General features: G+C 42.0%; 1 protein-coding gene across 1 annotated transcript in view; it reads left to right on the forward strand.

Moving 5' to 3' along the window:
* Nucleotides 1-17342, forward strand: part of MYOF (myoferlin) — a 159253-nt gene that overhangs the window by 45855 nt on the left and 96056 nt on the right. The window contains exons 5-9 of the mRNA XM_004607526.2: nucleotides 351-438; nucleotides 12037-12200; nucleotides 12830-12958; nucleotides 16765-16827; nucleotides 16911-16961. Of these exons, the coding sequence (XP_004607583.2) occupies nucleotides 351-438; nucleotides 12037-12200; nucleotides 12830-12958; nucleotides 16765-16827; nucleotides 16911-16961 (495 nt within the window). The remainder of the gene's footprint in view (nucleotides 1-350; nucleotides 439-12036; nucleotides 12201-12829; nucleotides 12959-16764; nucleotides 16828-16910; nucleotides 16962-17342) is intronic.

Here is a 17342-nt window from a genome sequence, read left to right on the forward strand (position 1 = left end):
TATAATTCTGTGATTGGAGGCAATCTCCAGTCTAGGATGGAGGCTAAGTACAACTTCACGCTTGTTTGTGCCCACTTTCCTCCAGTGTCCATAGTTGTCCTTAGAGGTGACATACTTGGTAATGGTAACAAGTAACTCCTTTCCCACATTTCTGATTTTCTTACCCTGCCTGGATTTATGTGTTGTATCATATTAAAATTCTGTCACCCTTCTCTTTTTTTCCAATCTCACTTCCCATCTTCCTACTCCCCTCCTCTACATATTCTACTTCTGCTGACTTGATTTGCCTTTGTGTTTATGACCTCCATGTTCTGTACTGATTCTGTTTGCAATGAATTATTTCCACACAGGCCACCATTGACTTGGTGATTGGCTATGAGCCACCGTCAACTCCACATCCAAATGATCCCAATGGGACCACTGTGGCAGGGATGGGAGGTAAGCTGACGCTGGTGAACACCCACCCAACCTCTATGGGATATCCTAATGATCCACAAGGAGAGCCCAAAGGATGTCATTCTTGTCTTGATGCTGCCCTACTAGACATAGTGACAAGGGTTCCAAACTCATGTAGAAGGTCCCTAGCAAGGTCTTGTTTGGGGTTAGTAGCTTCCACCCTATGTAGTGTCCCCTCACTATGAGGCTCCAGGGGTGGCACCTACTCTCTTCAATGTGTCTCATGACTACTAAAATGCTGTTTTTCACATTTGGTCTCAGCTCCTAGTCTCTGCTGGTTGCCAGCAAACCTATCTCTCCTATCTCTGCTTTTGTATCATGGTTTTCTCCTTTTTAAGTAGAAAAAGAATGAAGAGGAAAAGTTGTACCATAGGGACCCAACATTGGAGATAAATAGTTCGTCAACTTTTTTTGGAGTATGGGAGGAGGTTTACCAAAATAGGTCATATAACCTAATCTCAGACACCCCAGAAAACATGCTGCTTCCCTGTTGCAAGAGACTTTTTCCTTAATAATAAAAAAACACCAATTCTTGGGTTTTAGAGTCAACTGGGAAGGATGAGAAATATTATGGTGGGTAAAGCCTTTGCATTCAACCTGGGTTCAATCCCTGGCACCACATATGGGTCCCCAAACACTACTAGTAGTTATCCCTGAGTACAGAGCTAGGGGAAAGCTCTGAGAAAAGCCAGGTGTGTCCACCTCCAAAAAGAAAATGGGGTCAGAGAGAAAGTGTAGAAATAAGTAGTATGCCTTGCATGCATACTGATCCCAATTTGATCCCCAGCACCACTGGTCTCGTGATTATTGTTGAGTATAGCCCTGGAGGCCCCCAAGTACTTGCCTGGGTAACCCCTGGAATCACAGTGCCTGAGCAATTCTATGTCCTTGAGCCCAAGCATTGATCAACCAGTACCATTGGCCAAGAATCGCCTCTCAGCACTGCTTGGGGTATGATCCTCACAGAACAAGTCAATACATTATAAGCAACAGGATTCTTTGATCTGGAAAGGCTGTCTTTTGTCTTTGTGATTAATACTCACCAAAGCTAACTCGAGTACTATTTTAAGTATAGTCCTCAAAATTTACCTAAAACGAAACAATGATACTTTAATGAGTGTTTCAATATCCGAGATTATCTGGATAGTTCAAGGAAGTACTTTTTAAAAAAAACATGTGCTAATTGTCTTCAAGGAAACAAAAATATCTGGATACTTACTTCAACTCCATGCTAAGGCAGACAGTATGGGGGAAATTAACAACAGTTTTCAGGAAAGGTGAGAAGAGCGATGAGAAAACAGAAACAGCACAAACTGGCTGCACCGCCTGCCACTACATACTTTAGTGACAGCAACATGACATCTGGCCCACAATTTTTTTTTTCATCCTTGAAACTGATTCTCATAAAAATAACAGGAACAGTAGAGCTCAGGAGTCAAAGGAGTTCTGGAGGCAGGGGTGCATGCCTGTGTATGCAAGGACCTGGAGTTCAATCCCCAGCTCCACATGGCCCCCAAGTACCACTAGGTATGACTTTGGAGCATGCTTGTACTGTTGGGTCTGAGATACACTGTTACCCAGGCTAATGGAATTATCAGATGGTTGGCTGATGATCACTAGGAGAGATCCCCAAGAGCTTGGAGCAATGCATGGAAGACCCTGCCAAAAATAACTCCCCTTGGGGCCGAAGCGATAGCACAGCGGGTAGGGCGTTTGCCTTGCACGCGGCCGACCCAGGTTCGATCCCCGGCATCCCATATGGTCCCCCAAGCACCGCCAGGAGTAATTCCTGAGTGCAAAGCCAGGAGTAACCCCTGAGCATCGCTGGGTGTGACCCAAAAAGCAAAAAAAAATAAATAAATAACTCCTCTTTCCATTATATACAAAAGTAATGGGAGATGGAGCAATAATACAGCGGACAGGGCATTTGCCTTACACATGGCTGACCCAGGTTCAATCCCCTGCATCCCATATGGTCCCCTAAGCACTGTCACAAATATTTCCTGAGTGCAGAGCCAGGAGAAACTCTGAGCATTGCCCGGTATGACACAAAAAGCAGAGAGAGAGACAGAGACAGAGACAGAGACAGAGAGAAAATAATAAGTAATGCTCCTCATCAAGGATGAGAGTTAATAAATTCCTCAGGAAAAAAAAGACTAAGCCAGCTAGTATGGGAGATAATTTCTTGGGCAAAGTAATTTTTTCACTGAGTATTTATTTCATCAATATATTCTTAGTGCCTGGAACAGCCTTTGCAAAGTTATATTTGTCCAAGTAATGCTTGGTTGATTGAGTGATTAGATGAATGGTAGCTAGGTAATGGGCATATTATAGGGCTTTGGTTTTTCAAAAGAGCATTTTTGGAAACACTAGTGAGTTTTAGTTTTGCGTTTTGCTTTTTAGGGAGCCCACATCCAGCATTGCTCAGGAATTACTCCTGGGTCTGTGCTCAGGAATCACTACTGGCCAGACTCAGAAACTATATGGGGTCCTGGGAATTGAAGCCTGATTTGCCTCATACAAGGCAAGTGCCTTACCTGCTGTACCATCTCCTCAGCCCCAGAGAAATCCTAGTGAATTGCACAAATGACTGATTCATTGAAAGGCACAATAAAGGGGAAGGGACTGGAGAGGTAGCACAGTGGGTAGGGTGTTTGCCTTGTACACGGCCAACCTGGATTTGATTCCTCCGTCCCTCTCAGAGAACCCAGCAAGCTATCAAGAGTATTCTGCCCACACGGCAGAGCCTGGTAAGTTATCCATGGTGTATTTGACATGCCAAAAACAGTAACAACAAGTCTCACAGTGGAGAGGTTACTGGTGGCCGCTCGAGCAAATCTATGAACAATGGGACGATAGTGTTACTGTGCTAGAGTAAAGGTGAAGAATGCTTCTGAGTATTGGGTTAGAGTGCTAGGCTGAGACATTTGTGCCTGTGGACTGTCCATAGAGAACCATGACCATTTTCAGAACAAGGGACTGCCTCAAAACTCAAGTAGAAGATGATAACCCAGTTTGTAGACTTGCAGACCTTATTTCTAGGGTAAGGTTTATAATTTGCTTTGTGCAGCAAACTGATTTTTATTGAGTCAACTTTTTTCTAGAATATTTAGGAAAACAAACTGATTATAATAGATAAGTGGTTTTTAAGTTTAGGCATAATTAAATTATCGGGAAAAACCTTACAATTGCAGGTTTCTAGCACTTGCCTTTGAAGTATAATTTAACTGGTATGAAGCTCCCCACCTTCCTCAAACTGGGACTTCCAGGAGATTTTGAATGCTAATTTGAATTTCACTTTGAGGAGCCCTCACATTGAACATTTTCCCTGGTTAACATTATCTTGCCTAAAGTTAGACACATTATTCCTAGACTTCCTCACAGCTCCAATTAATCTAAGGCAAATACTACTAGGATTTTCCTGTAAGCCTGTGTTGGCATCATCACTCTTTGATTAGTGGCTACTTTGTGATACTTTTGATCTGGTCTATAATTTGGAACAATTCCAAAAAATTCTTGGGACACACATCATTCACCTAATGATTGGTGATCAGAGAAGAGGATAATGAATTGCTTATGATCAAATGCAGGCATTTATTTATATGACTTCCAGCATGCAAGAAACCCAGAAGAGTTTATTATATAACATCTCAGTTTAATCAACATGTTCGCTCCAAAACATTTACATGCCTCAAAAGTTACTGTCTAGGGGCTGGAGTGATAGCATAGCAGGTAGGGTGTTTGCCTTGCACGCGGCCGACCCGGGTTCAAATCCCAGCATCCCATATGGTCCCCTGAGCACCGCTGGGGGTGATTCCTGAGTGCATGAGCCAGGAGTGACCCCTGTGCATTGCTGGGTGTGACCCAAAAGGCAAAAAAAAAAAAAAGTTACTGTCTACTATTCTGCTTTGTTCTTTTAATCTTACATTGATTATATCATACCTGCCCTTTGTTCTTATTTTGCAATAACCTTTATCCCACGTTCTCTTATCAAGTAGCAACTTTTTTTTTTGAGTTCAGGATTATATATATTACAATTTGCCTTGTTATAATACATTTGTGGCTTTATGATAAAAATAACTCAGGGACCTATGGAATTCAAGCTAATTTGTGCAACTGTCACAAGAAAAAAAAGCATTAAATGCATTTCTGAAATAAGTATTTTCATTTAATTTCAGAATCCCAAAATAGCATTAGACCTTGGTCTTGTTTAAAAAAAAGTTTAGTTAAACACTAAGCTAGCTAAATAACCTTCTTGAAAGGTTTAAACACAATTGATATAAAATACTTTCCCTCTAATCTCAATCCTACATGAATGGAAGAGGTGAGGGGGGAGAGGTAGACAATTTCTTTAGCAGCATATATGGCCAAGTAGCAACTCTTAACAAGATTTCATCTCAGAAATTAAACTAATGTTGGAGCAAAAGTTAGCAATGTAAGATACTAGAAAAACAGGATTAAAGCGAGGAAATAGAAAATATTGAGATATTTATATCCATGGACTGGAGTGATAGCACAGAGGGTAGGGCATTTGCCTTGCAAGTGGCCGACCAGGGTTTGATTCCTCCGCCCCTCTCGGAGAGCCCAGCAAGCTACTGAGAGTATCTCACCCGCATGGCAGAGCATTGCAAGTTACCCATGGCATATTCGATATGTCAAAAGCAGTAACAACAAGTCTCACAATGGAGACGTTACTGGTGCCCACTCGAGCAAATCAATGAGCAACAGGATGACAGTGATACAGTGATTTTTATCCATGGACTAGAATTGAGAGCCCAGAAATAAGCTTGTGCGCTATGATAGTTAATTAATGACAATGGAACAATTAACAATTAATGACAAAGAGTGTGCAATGAATAAAGGAAAACCTCTTCGACAAAAGGTGTTGTAAAAACTGAATAGCCATGTACTGTATCATTACATGGTGATAGCACCCTACCCGCTGTGCTATCGCTCCAGCCCAAACACTTAGGTGGTAGACCTAAATCTATAAAGTACATTGAATTGAAATACATCGAATAAGCAAATACTCCATTATATTGGCTCACTAGTATCTTCAGTGATTTAGTGCCATTTCAAGAAAAACAGAAGTAAAAATGAACCAGTGATATTATATCAAGCGAAAGAGTTACTATACTGTAAAAGTAACTATCACTAAAATAAAAAGACATCCTGCTGCATGGGAGAAATTATTTTCACACCATCCATCTGAAAAAATACTAATATTCAAGACATACAGAAACATATAAGGGATATATCGTGGAGTTTTGTGTCATACTCAAAACATATATCATCATCATCATCTCATTCACCGTCAATTTTCTTGAGCGATCTCAGTAACATCTCCATTCGTCCTAGCCCTGAGATTTTCGAAGCCTCTCTTTACTTGTCCTTCCCAAAGGTGCCACACCGGAGGCTCTTTCAGGGTCAGGGGAATGATACGCATCATTATTACTGGTTTTGGCATATGAATACACTATGGGAACATGTCACAAAACTCAACAATCAAAAAACAAACAATCCCATCAAAAATGAGGAAAGAAGAGCTGAACAGACACACACTTTTCTGAAGAAAACATGATCACTTGAAAAAAATGCTCATATGTTATCTTGGAAATGCAAAGTAAAAACAATGAAATAACAGCTCACACCAGTGAAAATGGTCTATACCCAAAAGTCTGGAAACAAAAGTACTGTTGGAGATGTGAAGTAAAGGAATCCTTGTTCACTGTTGGTGGGGATGTTTATTGATTGTATGCAAGATAACTTGGAGATTCTCAAAAAAAAAAATCACAACAGTGATGCCATATTATCCAGTCATTTTTCACCTAGACCCATGCACACAAGAACTCTAATTTGTAAAAAATATATAGACATATATTTATGCTCATTGCAGCACATTGTCAAGCATCAAAGGACCTAACAATAGACCAATAAACTAATAGATAAAGCCTCCCACTCAACAAACTGAAGTTAGTCTCCGTGTTCTATGGAGTGTGATCCCTTTTCTGGTTTATGGGTCATACCCAGAGGTTCTCAGGGGGCTAATCCCAGCTTGTTGCTTAGGGGAGTAATTCTGGTGGTGCTTGAGGAGTTATGTAGTACTGGAGATCATGTCCAGTTTTTCTGCACGGAAAGCATGCACACTAGCTCTTTAAGATATCTCCAGAACTCAAAAAGTTGTGATAAATATGCACAACACACCACTCGGCTGCAAGAAAAGATGAATTCCTCTACTTTGCTACAACATGAATGAAACTGGATGGGTTTATGTTACGTGAAGTGAGTCAAGAGAATAACAAATACCAGATGGTCTCCGCATATATGGTATTGATGATATCATACCTGCCCTTTATTCTGAATTTGCAGTAAGGAAAGGAAACAAAATAAGGGAATTATATTCAATGAAAATAAACTCTTAACTCTAACCACACAATGGAGATTATCAAAGTAGGGAGGAGTAGACTGAATTAAAGAAATCGAGTAGACAATGTAAAGGATATTAGCGCTTTGCTAGTAAATATGGAGTGATGGAGCGGTGACATCACATCTCTAAAATTTTAGGTGCATATATACACTTGAAAACCTTTGTTACCTAAATTTAAATAAATTGGGTGATAGGGATAAAAGAAATATCTACTTGAACTACAAAATATTCCAAAAAGGACTGTCCTTTATGGAATGGAAGAGGATTAGATAGGATATTGGCTCAATTAGTGATCAGGTGGGGGGGGAATGAGAGAGTGAGGAGAATGTTTGCATGAAGGGTCTGTTGGCTGTTTGGCAGGTAGAAGGCAGATAGTAGGAATAAATCTATATTCTAGGCTAAGGTGAAACTCATGGTGACTGGAGAAGCACCCCTTTCTCTGCCATCCCTAGGAGCTGGCTTAATTGGGAAGCTCTAACAGGACAATCCTCTGGTTAGACTGCAAGATGGTGGCATCTAAGGGATAACAACTGAGTAACTAATATCCCTCTCACATATGCTTAATGAGAAGAGAGTATGGGAGCCAGAAAAAGAGTTGAGGTTGAAAGCCATTGAGAATGACACAGTCAAGAAAAACACTTGGCTATATCCTAGGTTGCCCAGCATTGCCAATCCTTCAACACTGTGTAGGGAAGGTTCATTGGCATAAGTGCAGGAATAGTTTGCAGGCATGTTGCCAATAAACTTCTAGAAAGAGGTCCACTGTATATCCCAGGAATTATGAAGATTTGTTTTGCTAAGTTGCTAGAGAACTATTACTCAGTGTTCATAAGAGCATCACTTGTAATGAGGGTCACACATGAAAAGCAGCTCAGTTTTGGCTGTAGACAAAAGCTTAGTGGATCTGGGCAAAGGTACAATAGGTAAAATGCTTGTCTTGCATGAAGGTAACTGGGTTTGATTCCCGGCATCCCATATGGTTCCCTAAGCACTACTAGAATGATTCCTGGATGCAGAGCCAGGAATAAGTCCTGAGCAGCACTGGGTGTGGCCCAAAAACAAACTAAAAAATGGTTGGCGGATTTGACTGAGTGGCATGGGGATCATTGGACAGGTGGGAGGCATTTTTACTGGGGATTGTAAAGACCTTATCAGTCAGAGATCAGTAAACATGAGCAGAAAAATGAAATCGTAACCAGAGCAAGTGTTATGAGCTCAAGTGACCGTCTGGTGTTTAAAAATGCATGAAGATATTTCAGAATATGTTATGTTTGTTTTGAATGTTCTAGTAGGGAGGGGATATTGATGAGTAGGAACAGGGAGAAATTGCAGAGGCAAACTCCTTCAGTAGCCAGAGGAACCAGGACCCTGTACACATCGAAAGTTTGGCATCGAGTCAATGATCTCAGGCCCTGCCAGTTTAGCAATATAGGCAGCTGCTTACTAATCGGTCCCTAACTTATGTTTGCCCTCTGTGGTTCTGAGAGAGTTATTGTAGATCTACTTGGCAGGGGTTCAGAATCTTGCCTAGATCTTATTTACAGGGCAGTAATGAAACAACTTGTGTCTCTTAGGTAATGACGCAACTTGTGCTGAAGGGTATGGGTACAGTGTCTTAAGGGCCCCCCTCATCTTTGTGGAACACTTAGGGGAGCATTGTTTAATCCTGAGAAACTTCCTGCCACGTAAAGGGGGAATTTCCTGCTCAATAGCCTTCTGCCTTCTGCAGAAATGTGGCCAGTCACCAAGACTGGTTGACTTCCTTTCGTCTATTCCTTCAGCCTGAAGTCCTAATGGCAGACAGTGTTTATAGAAGAAATTGGCCCTTTTTTATCTGCTGTCTGTTTCTGGAGCATTTGTGGGGACTTGTGCAGATTCTAAGATTGTCCAGGCGCATTATTTGCCCCCCTTTTCTTCCTGCTGCTACAGGCAACCATGGACCCCCAAGGGCAACAACAGGGAAGGAAGTCCCACTTGAACCAAACTGGTTAAGGGAAGTTAGTCTCCATTGTTGGAGGAGCTTTCAGGTCATGAGTCCCAGCCATTGCCTGGTCCAGAACAGGTCTGCGACAGGGAGTCTGGCTTTTGTGCCTCCTTGAGGCTGGTGCCAGAGTTGGGAGGAGCACCCCTCTTAGCTGTCTGGTGCTCTTCCTAAGATCTGCAGGAGCTTTGCCAAACTGCTGCAGACTATGAGAAGGCTTTAGCAGGGGAGGAGGGGCAGGCTTCCCTTCCACTCAGTCAAGCCCTTTGGATGTAACTCAAGATTTGTACAGTGAGGATTGAGGGAGACCCAAGGAAAGAAAGGGTACACTGTCTGCTTCTGAAGTGTGTATGGTTGTGGGCAATTGTGAGGTTAGCAATAAATTAGGACTTTGGCGAGGACAGGCTAGAGCCAAGTGTGGTAGGACGTAGGATCACTCCCTCACAGAGGGAAAGGGAGGGCTTGTCCCAAGAGGGTGTATTTCACGAGGAACGAGAGGGAGTCCCATAGAGAGCGGGAGGAAGGCTCCTCTCAGAGGCTGGGTCTGGCGTAACAGGTCAGCCCTTCTTTTGAAGTCACTTCAAGAATAGGGACAAAGAAATCTATATTACCTTTGGGTTTAAATTTTACAAAAATAATAATAATTATAGTTTGGGTAACATGGTTATAATGGTGTTAAAGTTTATGGTGTTGATATACAAAGTTGCTGAAACCCCTCCACCAAAGACCTTCCAGTTCTGCCCCTATGCCACCCCTAGCCCACATCTTCATTCCCCTTCCCCAGTACCCAGTGCTCTGTAATCTGCATTTTGTAATCCCAGGTCAAGGATTTGTTATTTGTTGATATTGTATATTCCCTTATTTTGCCTTTGCTGTGCCACAGATGAGTGAGATTATTCAGTATTTGTTTCTCTCTCATATTTTTGCTTTATATATGCCCTATAGTTCCATTCATATTGCAATAAACTGCATGATTTTATCTTTTTTTGTGGCTGGATCATATTCCATTATATATATGTGTGTGAGTACGTATACACCATAATTTCTTTATCCATTCCTCTGTCACTGGACATTAGGTTGTTTCCATAAGACCTAATTATTTTAAGAGCACAGAGGTAGCTGTTTTGACCTTACCTTCTGTGGGTCTTTTTTTTTTTTTTTGTGGGGCTTTTCTTAATCCTGACAAAGATGATAAGGAACTAGGAGGACAGCATCTCCTTCACTGGAATGAAGTGTTTTCCTTCCAGTTTCAGTTTTAATCCAGACTTAAGCCAGTAAAGACTGAGCACTGGTTTCAGCTTGTCTTCATCAACCTCTATTGTCAAGTCACTGTAGTTTTCTGAACCAGTTTTTCTATCTGTAAAATGAGGTAATAAGCAGGTTGACCTTGACTTTTCTAAAGTCCCTTCTAGTGTTAAATTCTGAGAGTCTGTGTTTTGGGGGGTGGGGGACTATTAAATGTGGGTCCAAAGAGTCGGGGCAAAGGAACAGAGGCTACAGAACAGAGTGGGAGTCAGACTCAGTGAGTCAGAACCAAAGCGGGGAGTCCATGAAAGTTCATAAAAGTCCATGAAAATTTTTACTCAGAATGGTCAGAAGGGAGTTATGTGTTTCAACGAGTGTGTGGGCCCCATGTCCATTGCCATGGTAGGCTGTACATGAAGATCTTAGCTCTGTCCCTGATCTGAACCAGAAGAGAGAGTTATGGGTCCAGGAAGAGCAGAGTGAAACTTGGGTGGGCTGGGTCCAAATCAAGGGTGGTGCACAGTGTGGACTTACCCAGCTAAACTGTGACACTCTGCTTCCCAGGATCCTTTTTGTTTCCTTGAATGTGTGCCCTCATTCTGTGCCCCTGCCCCCAGGCCACTTCAAATTGCTCCATACCCCCACTCTACCCTATATGCCCATCACTGCCCTCAAGATAGTTTTTGTGTGTCATCTACCAATAATTTCTCAGCATTTTTTAAAGCTTTATTTATTGGGCTTTGTGTCAGATGCTGTGTTCGAGGATTTGCATATAGATTGATTTTACCTTGAAAATAAGTCAATGGTAACAACTATGATTTCTCCTGTTTTACAAATGAGATCATTGAGATAGAATTTATAGCAAATTATAATTTATATAACAAATCTGAGCAGCATAATTTCTCCTGCTGGTTGGTTTCATCAAAGTCACAATGGCTTACATCAGTGAATGTTTTAGGAGTCCTTTTAGACACTTTTCCAAAAAATAAGTTGTCAAACCATAGCACCATCAAAGTGCAGAAATCCCTCTACTTCCACTTCCTTGCAACCCTGCCCCCCTTTGGGTTCCCTCTGGCAACCTCAGTTCTGTGATTTCACTCCAAGTATCAGTGTAATCTTCTGTTAATTTATTTGCCCCATTCCCTTCCCTTCATTTTCCCAATGACTGTGGTTCACACTCTCCCTTGACTGTGATGCTCAGACATTCAATTGTGGTGCTCCTTGGGCCACAGATTAAGTTGTGGTGCTCACACACTCGGTGGAGGTGCCCTCCAGGATTGCACTCCTTTAGTTGTGATATTTGTGCACCTCCTGGTTGTAGTGTTCACCTGGAAGCTTGCAGTGTGCACACACCACTAGGTGCAGTGCAGCTGGAAGTTGCTTGTCATGGTGAGGATCACCGACCTCAGCATTGCCAGGACGGAGCTCAGCACAGGCACCAGAGCAGGGGCTCAAACTCAGGTGCTTTGGCAACTGAACCATCTCCTGGCACTCTTCAAGGGTTGGTTTGGGTTTGGTTTTATCTGTTCCCTTACTGTGTTTTTTTTATAGTCCTCATATAAAATGAGTTCATTTGATATGTGTCTTTCTTTTTCAGACTTACTGCACTTAGCTTTACAACCCCCAACTCCATCCATGCTATTCCGTTTATCAAGGTTTTGCCTTTTCTAATAGCTGAGTATATTTCAGTGTATAGCGAGACCAACATCTTTGCCCACTCTTTTGCCCTGAAGCACCAGGCACATGTTTTCCTCAAGAAACAACCCGCAAGTTCATGGCCTGAGTCAGTGTCACCAAGTAGCATCTCCTTCTTCTGTCACTTTAAGAAATTTGCAGACTACTCCCTGTGTGTAGGAAAACTGCATTCAGGTTCTGACAGTTCCAGAGCAACAGCTACCTCTGACTGGATTCCTTTTTGGTGTTTTAGGAGATGAGGAGGAAGATGAAGGTGGTGAGGACAGGTTGGACAACCCAGTCAGGGGCCCTGGGCCCAAGGGTCCAGTGGGGATGGGATCCGAAGCTCAGCTTGCACGGAGGCTAACGAAAGGCAAGAACCGGCGGTTGCTGTCCAACAAGCCACAGGACTTCCAGGTATGGGTGGTCCCCATGGCCTCCGCCTTCTCAACTGCTGTATTGCCTAATATCTAGCCTTGGTGGGGATGGAGGAAAGGGTGGCTTCCTGCAGGCGGTGGCTTACTGAGGAAAAGGGGATCCATATATAATCCCACAAAGAGGGCTCCCCATTTTGTGATGGAGGAGTTGGAGTCTTTAAGTCAAAAAAGACTCCAGAGAAGCAGAGTTGTTTCCTTTTTTCCTTTGATGATAGGAGAAGCTAGTATAAAACTATAAACATGTTCAGTGTATTTTTCATGGCTGTGGGCACTACCTTTGGCTTGGAGACAGCTCAAGGCTGAATCTGTCCTTTCCACAGTCATAAAAAAAAAAGGGGGGAAAAAACAGGTAGGAAGGAGATTGGGTTCTGGCCTGCAATGGCCTCAGCCTGCCCTGCCCTTTCTTGTACTAACATTGGACTGTTCCCACCCCACTACCACTCTTGGTTTCTGCATCCCAACTCTGCTTGCTCTCCACTTTGGAAATGAGCACCGGCAGTTCCTTCCAGTCCATGAGTCTCAGTGAAGTGCAAAGCTGCCATGACTTCTCAGGGGTCCTACACCAGTGCTGTGGAAGGATCAGTGAAAATGTCTTTTTTGTGTTTGCAGATCCGCGTCCGGGTGATCGAGGGCCGGCAGTTAAGTGGCAACAACATAAAACCTGTGGTCAAAGTTCATATCTGTGGGCAGACCCACCGCACTAGGATCAAGAGAGGGAACAACCCCTTCTTTGATGAGGTAAAGGGGCGAATGACTGTCCCAGCTCAGTGAGTCTGTTCTATTTCTCTGCACCTTTATATCTTTGCTAGATCCTGGGAGAGAGAGGAATACCCGTGCAAACAGAACTGGTCAAGACAGGGCAGCATCCCAGCTCAAAGATGCCCTATAATTGGGGGTCCCATGGTTTCAAACTAGGTTCTTCAAACTCTCAGTGTCTTTTTGTGTGTTTTTGTTGCAATTTCCTGGTGGTGTCCTTCCTAACAGATTCTCTGATCTTATGATGGAGCAGATGATGTCAAACCTTTGGTATTTTTTTTCTATTAAGTGAAGTGTCCAAGGGATGACTGTGTGTGACTAAGTAACTTGCCTCCCCTTTCCCACTTTATTTAAATACCATGGTTTACAAAGTTGTTCGTGATGATTTGTTACAAGCATTCAATATTCCACCCCAATCCCACCGCCACTGTCACCTTCCCTCCACCATTGTCTCCATTTTCCCAACACCCTCAAGCCTGCCCCCATGGTGGCCCCACCATAATTAACTTTATATTTTTTGTTACCACTAAATAACTAATGAAATTATCAAAAAGTGTTCCCATAGAAGAAAATTTGTGAAAATTGTTGTATCTCATGATGAGGACATTAAGCCCCTGTTTGAGGGTTGGCTTCTATGTTATATTCCATCCAGTCTGGTGTACTACAACTAGAATTTGGGGACTCCAGAAAATCCCAAATACTTATTAGGCAGTTTGTCCAGAAGCATAGTAGTGCCTCTGGAGTTTGGGAGAGATAATATACTAGGTAGGTATGCCACCAACCTGAGTTCTATCCTTGGCACCCCCCTTATGGTTTCTCAAGCCCATGGGGAGTGATGCCTGAGTGCAGAGCCAGGAGCAATCTCTGGGCACAATCTGGTGTGGTCTCCCCAAAATACAATACACATGTATAGAGATAAAACCAGTGTCTTATTTGATCTGTAGATTTGAAATATTGCTAAATAAAAAACTGGGGGGAGTAAAAATTTTAAGTAGATATTCATTTCTCCCCCTTAGGATTAAAGTCTACTGGAGTTCATGGTAGAGCTTCTGTATATTCAATATTCTTTCCAAGAATCAACCTTGTTCTTTTTTTAATTTTTAAAATTTTGTTGGATCACCATGAGATAGTTACAAGCTTTCATGTTTGGGTTAGAATCATACAATGATCAAACACCCATCCCTCCACCAGTGCACATTCCCCACCACCAATATCCCAGGTATTCCCCCCCTTTCCCACCCTCCCTCTGCCTCTAAGCAGACAATATTACCCATACTCTCTCTCTACTTTTGGGCATTATAGCTTGCAACACAGACACTGAGAGGTCATCATGTTTGATCCATTATCTACTTTCGGCATGCATCTTCCATCCCAAATGGTTCCTCTAGCCATCAATTTTCTTAGTGATCCCTTCTCTATTCCATCTGCCTTCTCCCCTCCGCTCATGAAGCAGTCTTCCAGCTATGGGGCAATCCCCCTGGCCCGTGTATCTACCATCCTTGGGTGTCAGCCTCATGTGATGCTACCCTACACTCCACAAATGAGTGCAGTCCTTCTATGTCTGTCCCTCTCTTTCTGACTCATTTCACTTAGCATGATACTTTCCATGTTTATACATTTATAAGCAAATTTCATGAATTTATCTCTCCTAACAGCTGCATAGTATTCCATTGTGTAGATGTACCAAAGTTTCTTTAACCAGTTATCTGTTTAAGGGCACTCGGGTTGTTTCCATATTTTGGTTATTGTGAACAGTGCTGCAATGAATATATAGGTACAGATGTAATTTCTACTGTGCTTTTTTGCATCCTTGGGATATATTCCCAGAAGTGGTATTGTGGGGTCATATGGAAGCTCAATTTCTAGTTTTTGACGGACTGTCCATATTGTTTTCCAGAAAGGTTGGATCAGTCGGCATTCCGACCAACAGTGAAGGAGCATCCCTTTTTCCCCACATCCACACCAGCACTAGTTGCTTTTGTTCTTTTGAATGTGTGCCAGTCTCTGCAGTGTGAGATGATATCTCATTTTTTGATTTGCATATCCCTGATGACTAGTGATGTGGAGCATTTTTTCATGTGCCTTTGAGTCATTTGTATTTCTTTTTTTGAGGAAACTTCTGTTCATTTCTTCTTCCCATTTTTTGATGGGGTTGGAGGTTTTTTCTTATACAATTCTACAAGTATCTTGTATATCCTGGATATTAATCCCTTATCAAATAGATATTGGGTAAATATTCTTTCCCATTCTGTGGGCTCTTTCTGTATTTTGGTCACTATTTCTTTTGAAGTGCAGAAGCTTCTCAGTTTGATGTAGTCCCATTTGTTTATGTTTGCTTCCACTTGCATTGGTTAGTGCTGTTTCGTCCTTAAAGGTGCTTTTAGCTTCAATGTCATGGAGAGTTCTGCCTACATTTTCTTCTATGAACCTTATAGATTCATGTCTGATATTGAGGTCTTTAATCCACTGTCATCTGACTTTTGTGCCTGGTATTAGACAGAGGTCAGAGTTCATTTTTTTGCAGGTAGCTATCCAGTTTTCCCAGCACCACTTGTTGAAGAGGCTTTCCTTGTTCCACTTTGCATTTCTTGCTCCTTTGTCAAAGATTAAGTGGACATATATTTGGGGTCTGTGACAGGATATTCAACTCTGTTCCATTGGTCTGCAGATCTGTTTTTATCCCAATACCATGCTGTTTTAATTACTACTGCTTTGTAGTAGAGTTTGAAGCTGGGGAAGATGACACTACCCATCTTCTTTTTTCCAAAGATTGCTTTAGCTATTCGTGGGGGTTTATTGTTCCATATAAATTTCAGGAGTTGAAATAGACAAAGAAATTGTCTATTTCTTTGAAAAATGTCATGGGTATCCTGATAAGGACTGCATTAAATTTGTATAGTGCTTTGGGTAGTATTGCCATTTTGATAATGTTAATTCTCCCTATCCATGAGCAGGGGATGTGTCTCCATTTCCTAGTGTCCTCTTTTATTTCTTGAAGTAGTGTTTTGTAATTTTCCTTGTATAGGTCCTTCACCTCTTTGGTTAAGCCGAGAATCAACCTTCTTAACTGAGTTTATATCTGGGGCAGAATTGGAGGAGAAGTTTGAGCCTCAGTCAGTGATGCTCAGGGAGTACTCCAGACACTTTGCTTAGGGATCATTTTCAGCAGTGCTTGGGTAGTGATGAGATATAAGTGATCCAACCCAAGCTCCCACAGGCAGAGCTTGCACTCCAGCACTCTGAGTTATTTACTTTACTTAAAAACTTAGCTATTAAAGTGGGTTACAATATGTTCAATATCAACTACTGAAGTACTAACATTATCTAGTGGTAAAATTTGCTTTGAGGGTATCTTAGTAGAGAAAAACATTACCTCATGGGACACAAATGACCAAGTTACAAATAAAATTAAATTACACTTCACTTTCCAGGTCATGCAAGTCCTAAACACCCAGTTTAGTAAGACTTGCAATAAGTAAGATTTGTAAGAACTAACCTAATCTCCTACTTCAGTCAACTAGAAAAGGTTGATCCCAAATAAGCAATTTTGTTTTAATACATATGGCAGCAGTTCACTCACTGTTACCCTTCTGTTTCTATCTAGCAAGGGTGAGTTGCTCAAAGCTCATAAATCTCAGAGTGAACACTGCAAAGTGTTCATATGGTCCTATCTAATTTGGAGTTTGTGTTTTTTTAAGAAGAGCCCCCACCCCCAAATTGTATTCACAGATCCTACATAGTCCATACCTGCTGATCTTCAACTGTCTTTTTCTCTTCTATATTTCCAGTTATTTTTCTACAATGTCCACATCACCCCCTCTGAGTTGATGGATGAGATCATCAGCATTCGGGTAAGAACTATAAGAAGAGCAAGATCATGCCTGATAACTGCCCAAGAAGGTCTTTATTTTTCATCTTTCCTTTTTTCTTCCAGGTTTATAATTCCCATTCATTGCGGGCAGACTGTCTAATGGGGGAATTTAAGGTGGGTGACAATAGTCAATTTCTTTTAACCTACATCAAAGACAGCAATTTTCACATGCATCTGCACATTCTGATGAACTGTGTAGGTTGGCAATAATGCTCAGTCATAAGATCCTTGCTCAGAGTTGGGTTACCACCAGGGGACATGTGTACTCCAAGAGCCTGAGATCAGTTAAGTATCCTCTGGCCTGTGCCTAGTTTGACTTTCAGAGTACAACCCTTCCAGTGCCCTAAGTAAGATGCCTAAAAAATACTACTTCAGGGTCCTTCCTGGCTTTCCTTTGGCAGATGGAAGCCAACACACTGCTATAGAGACAGTGTATGCCTGACCATGGCCAGAAGCCTGTCACCATCTCCTCTTACCAATACTCCCAGCATTCCA

Source organism: Sorex araneus, chromosome 11 (genome assembly GCF_027595985.1).
Source record: "Sorex araneus isolate mSorAra2 chromosome 11, mSorAra2.pri, whole genome shotgun sequence".
Lineage (NCBI taxonomy): Eukaryota > Metazoa > Chordata > Mammalia > Eulipotyphla > Soricidae > Sorex > Sorex araneus.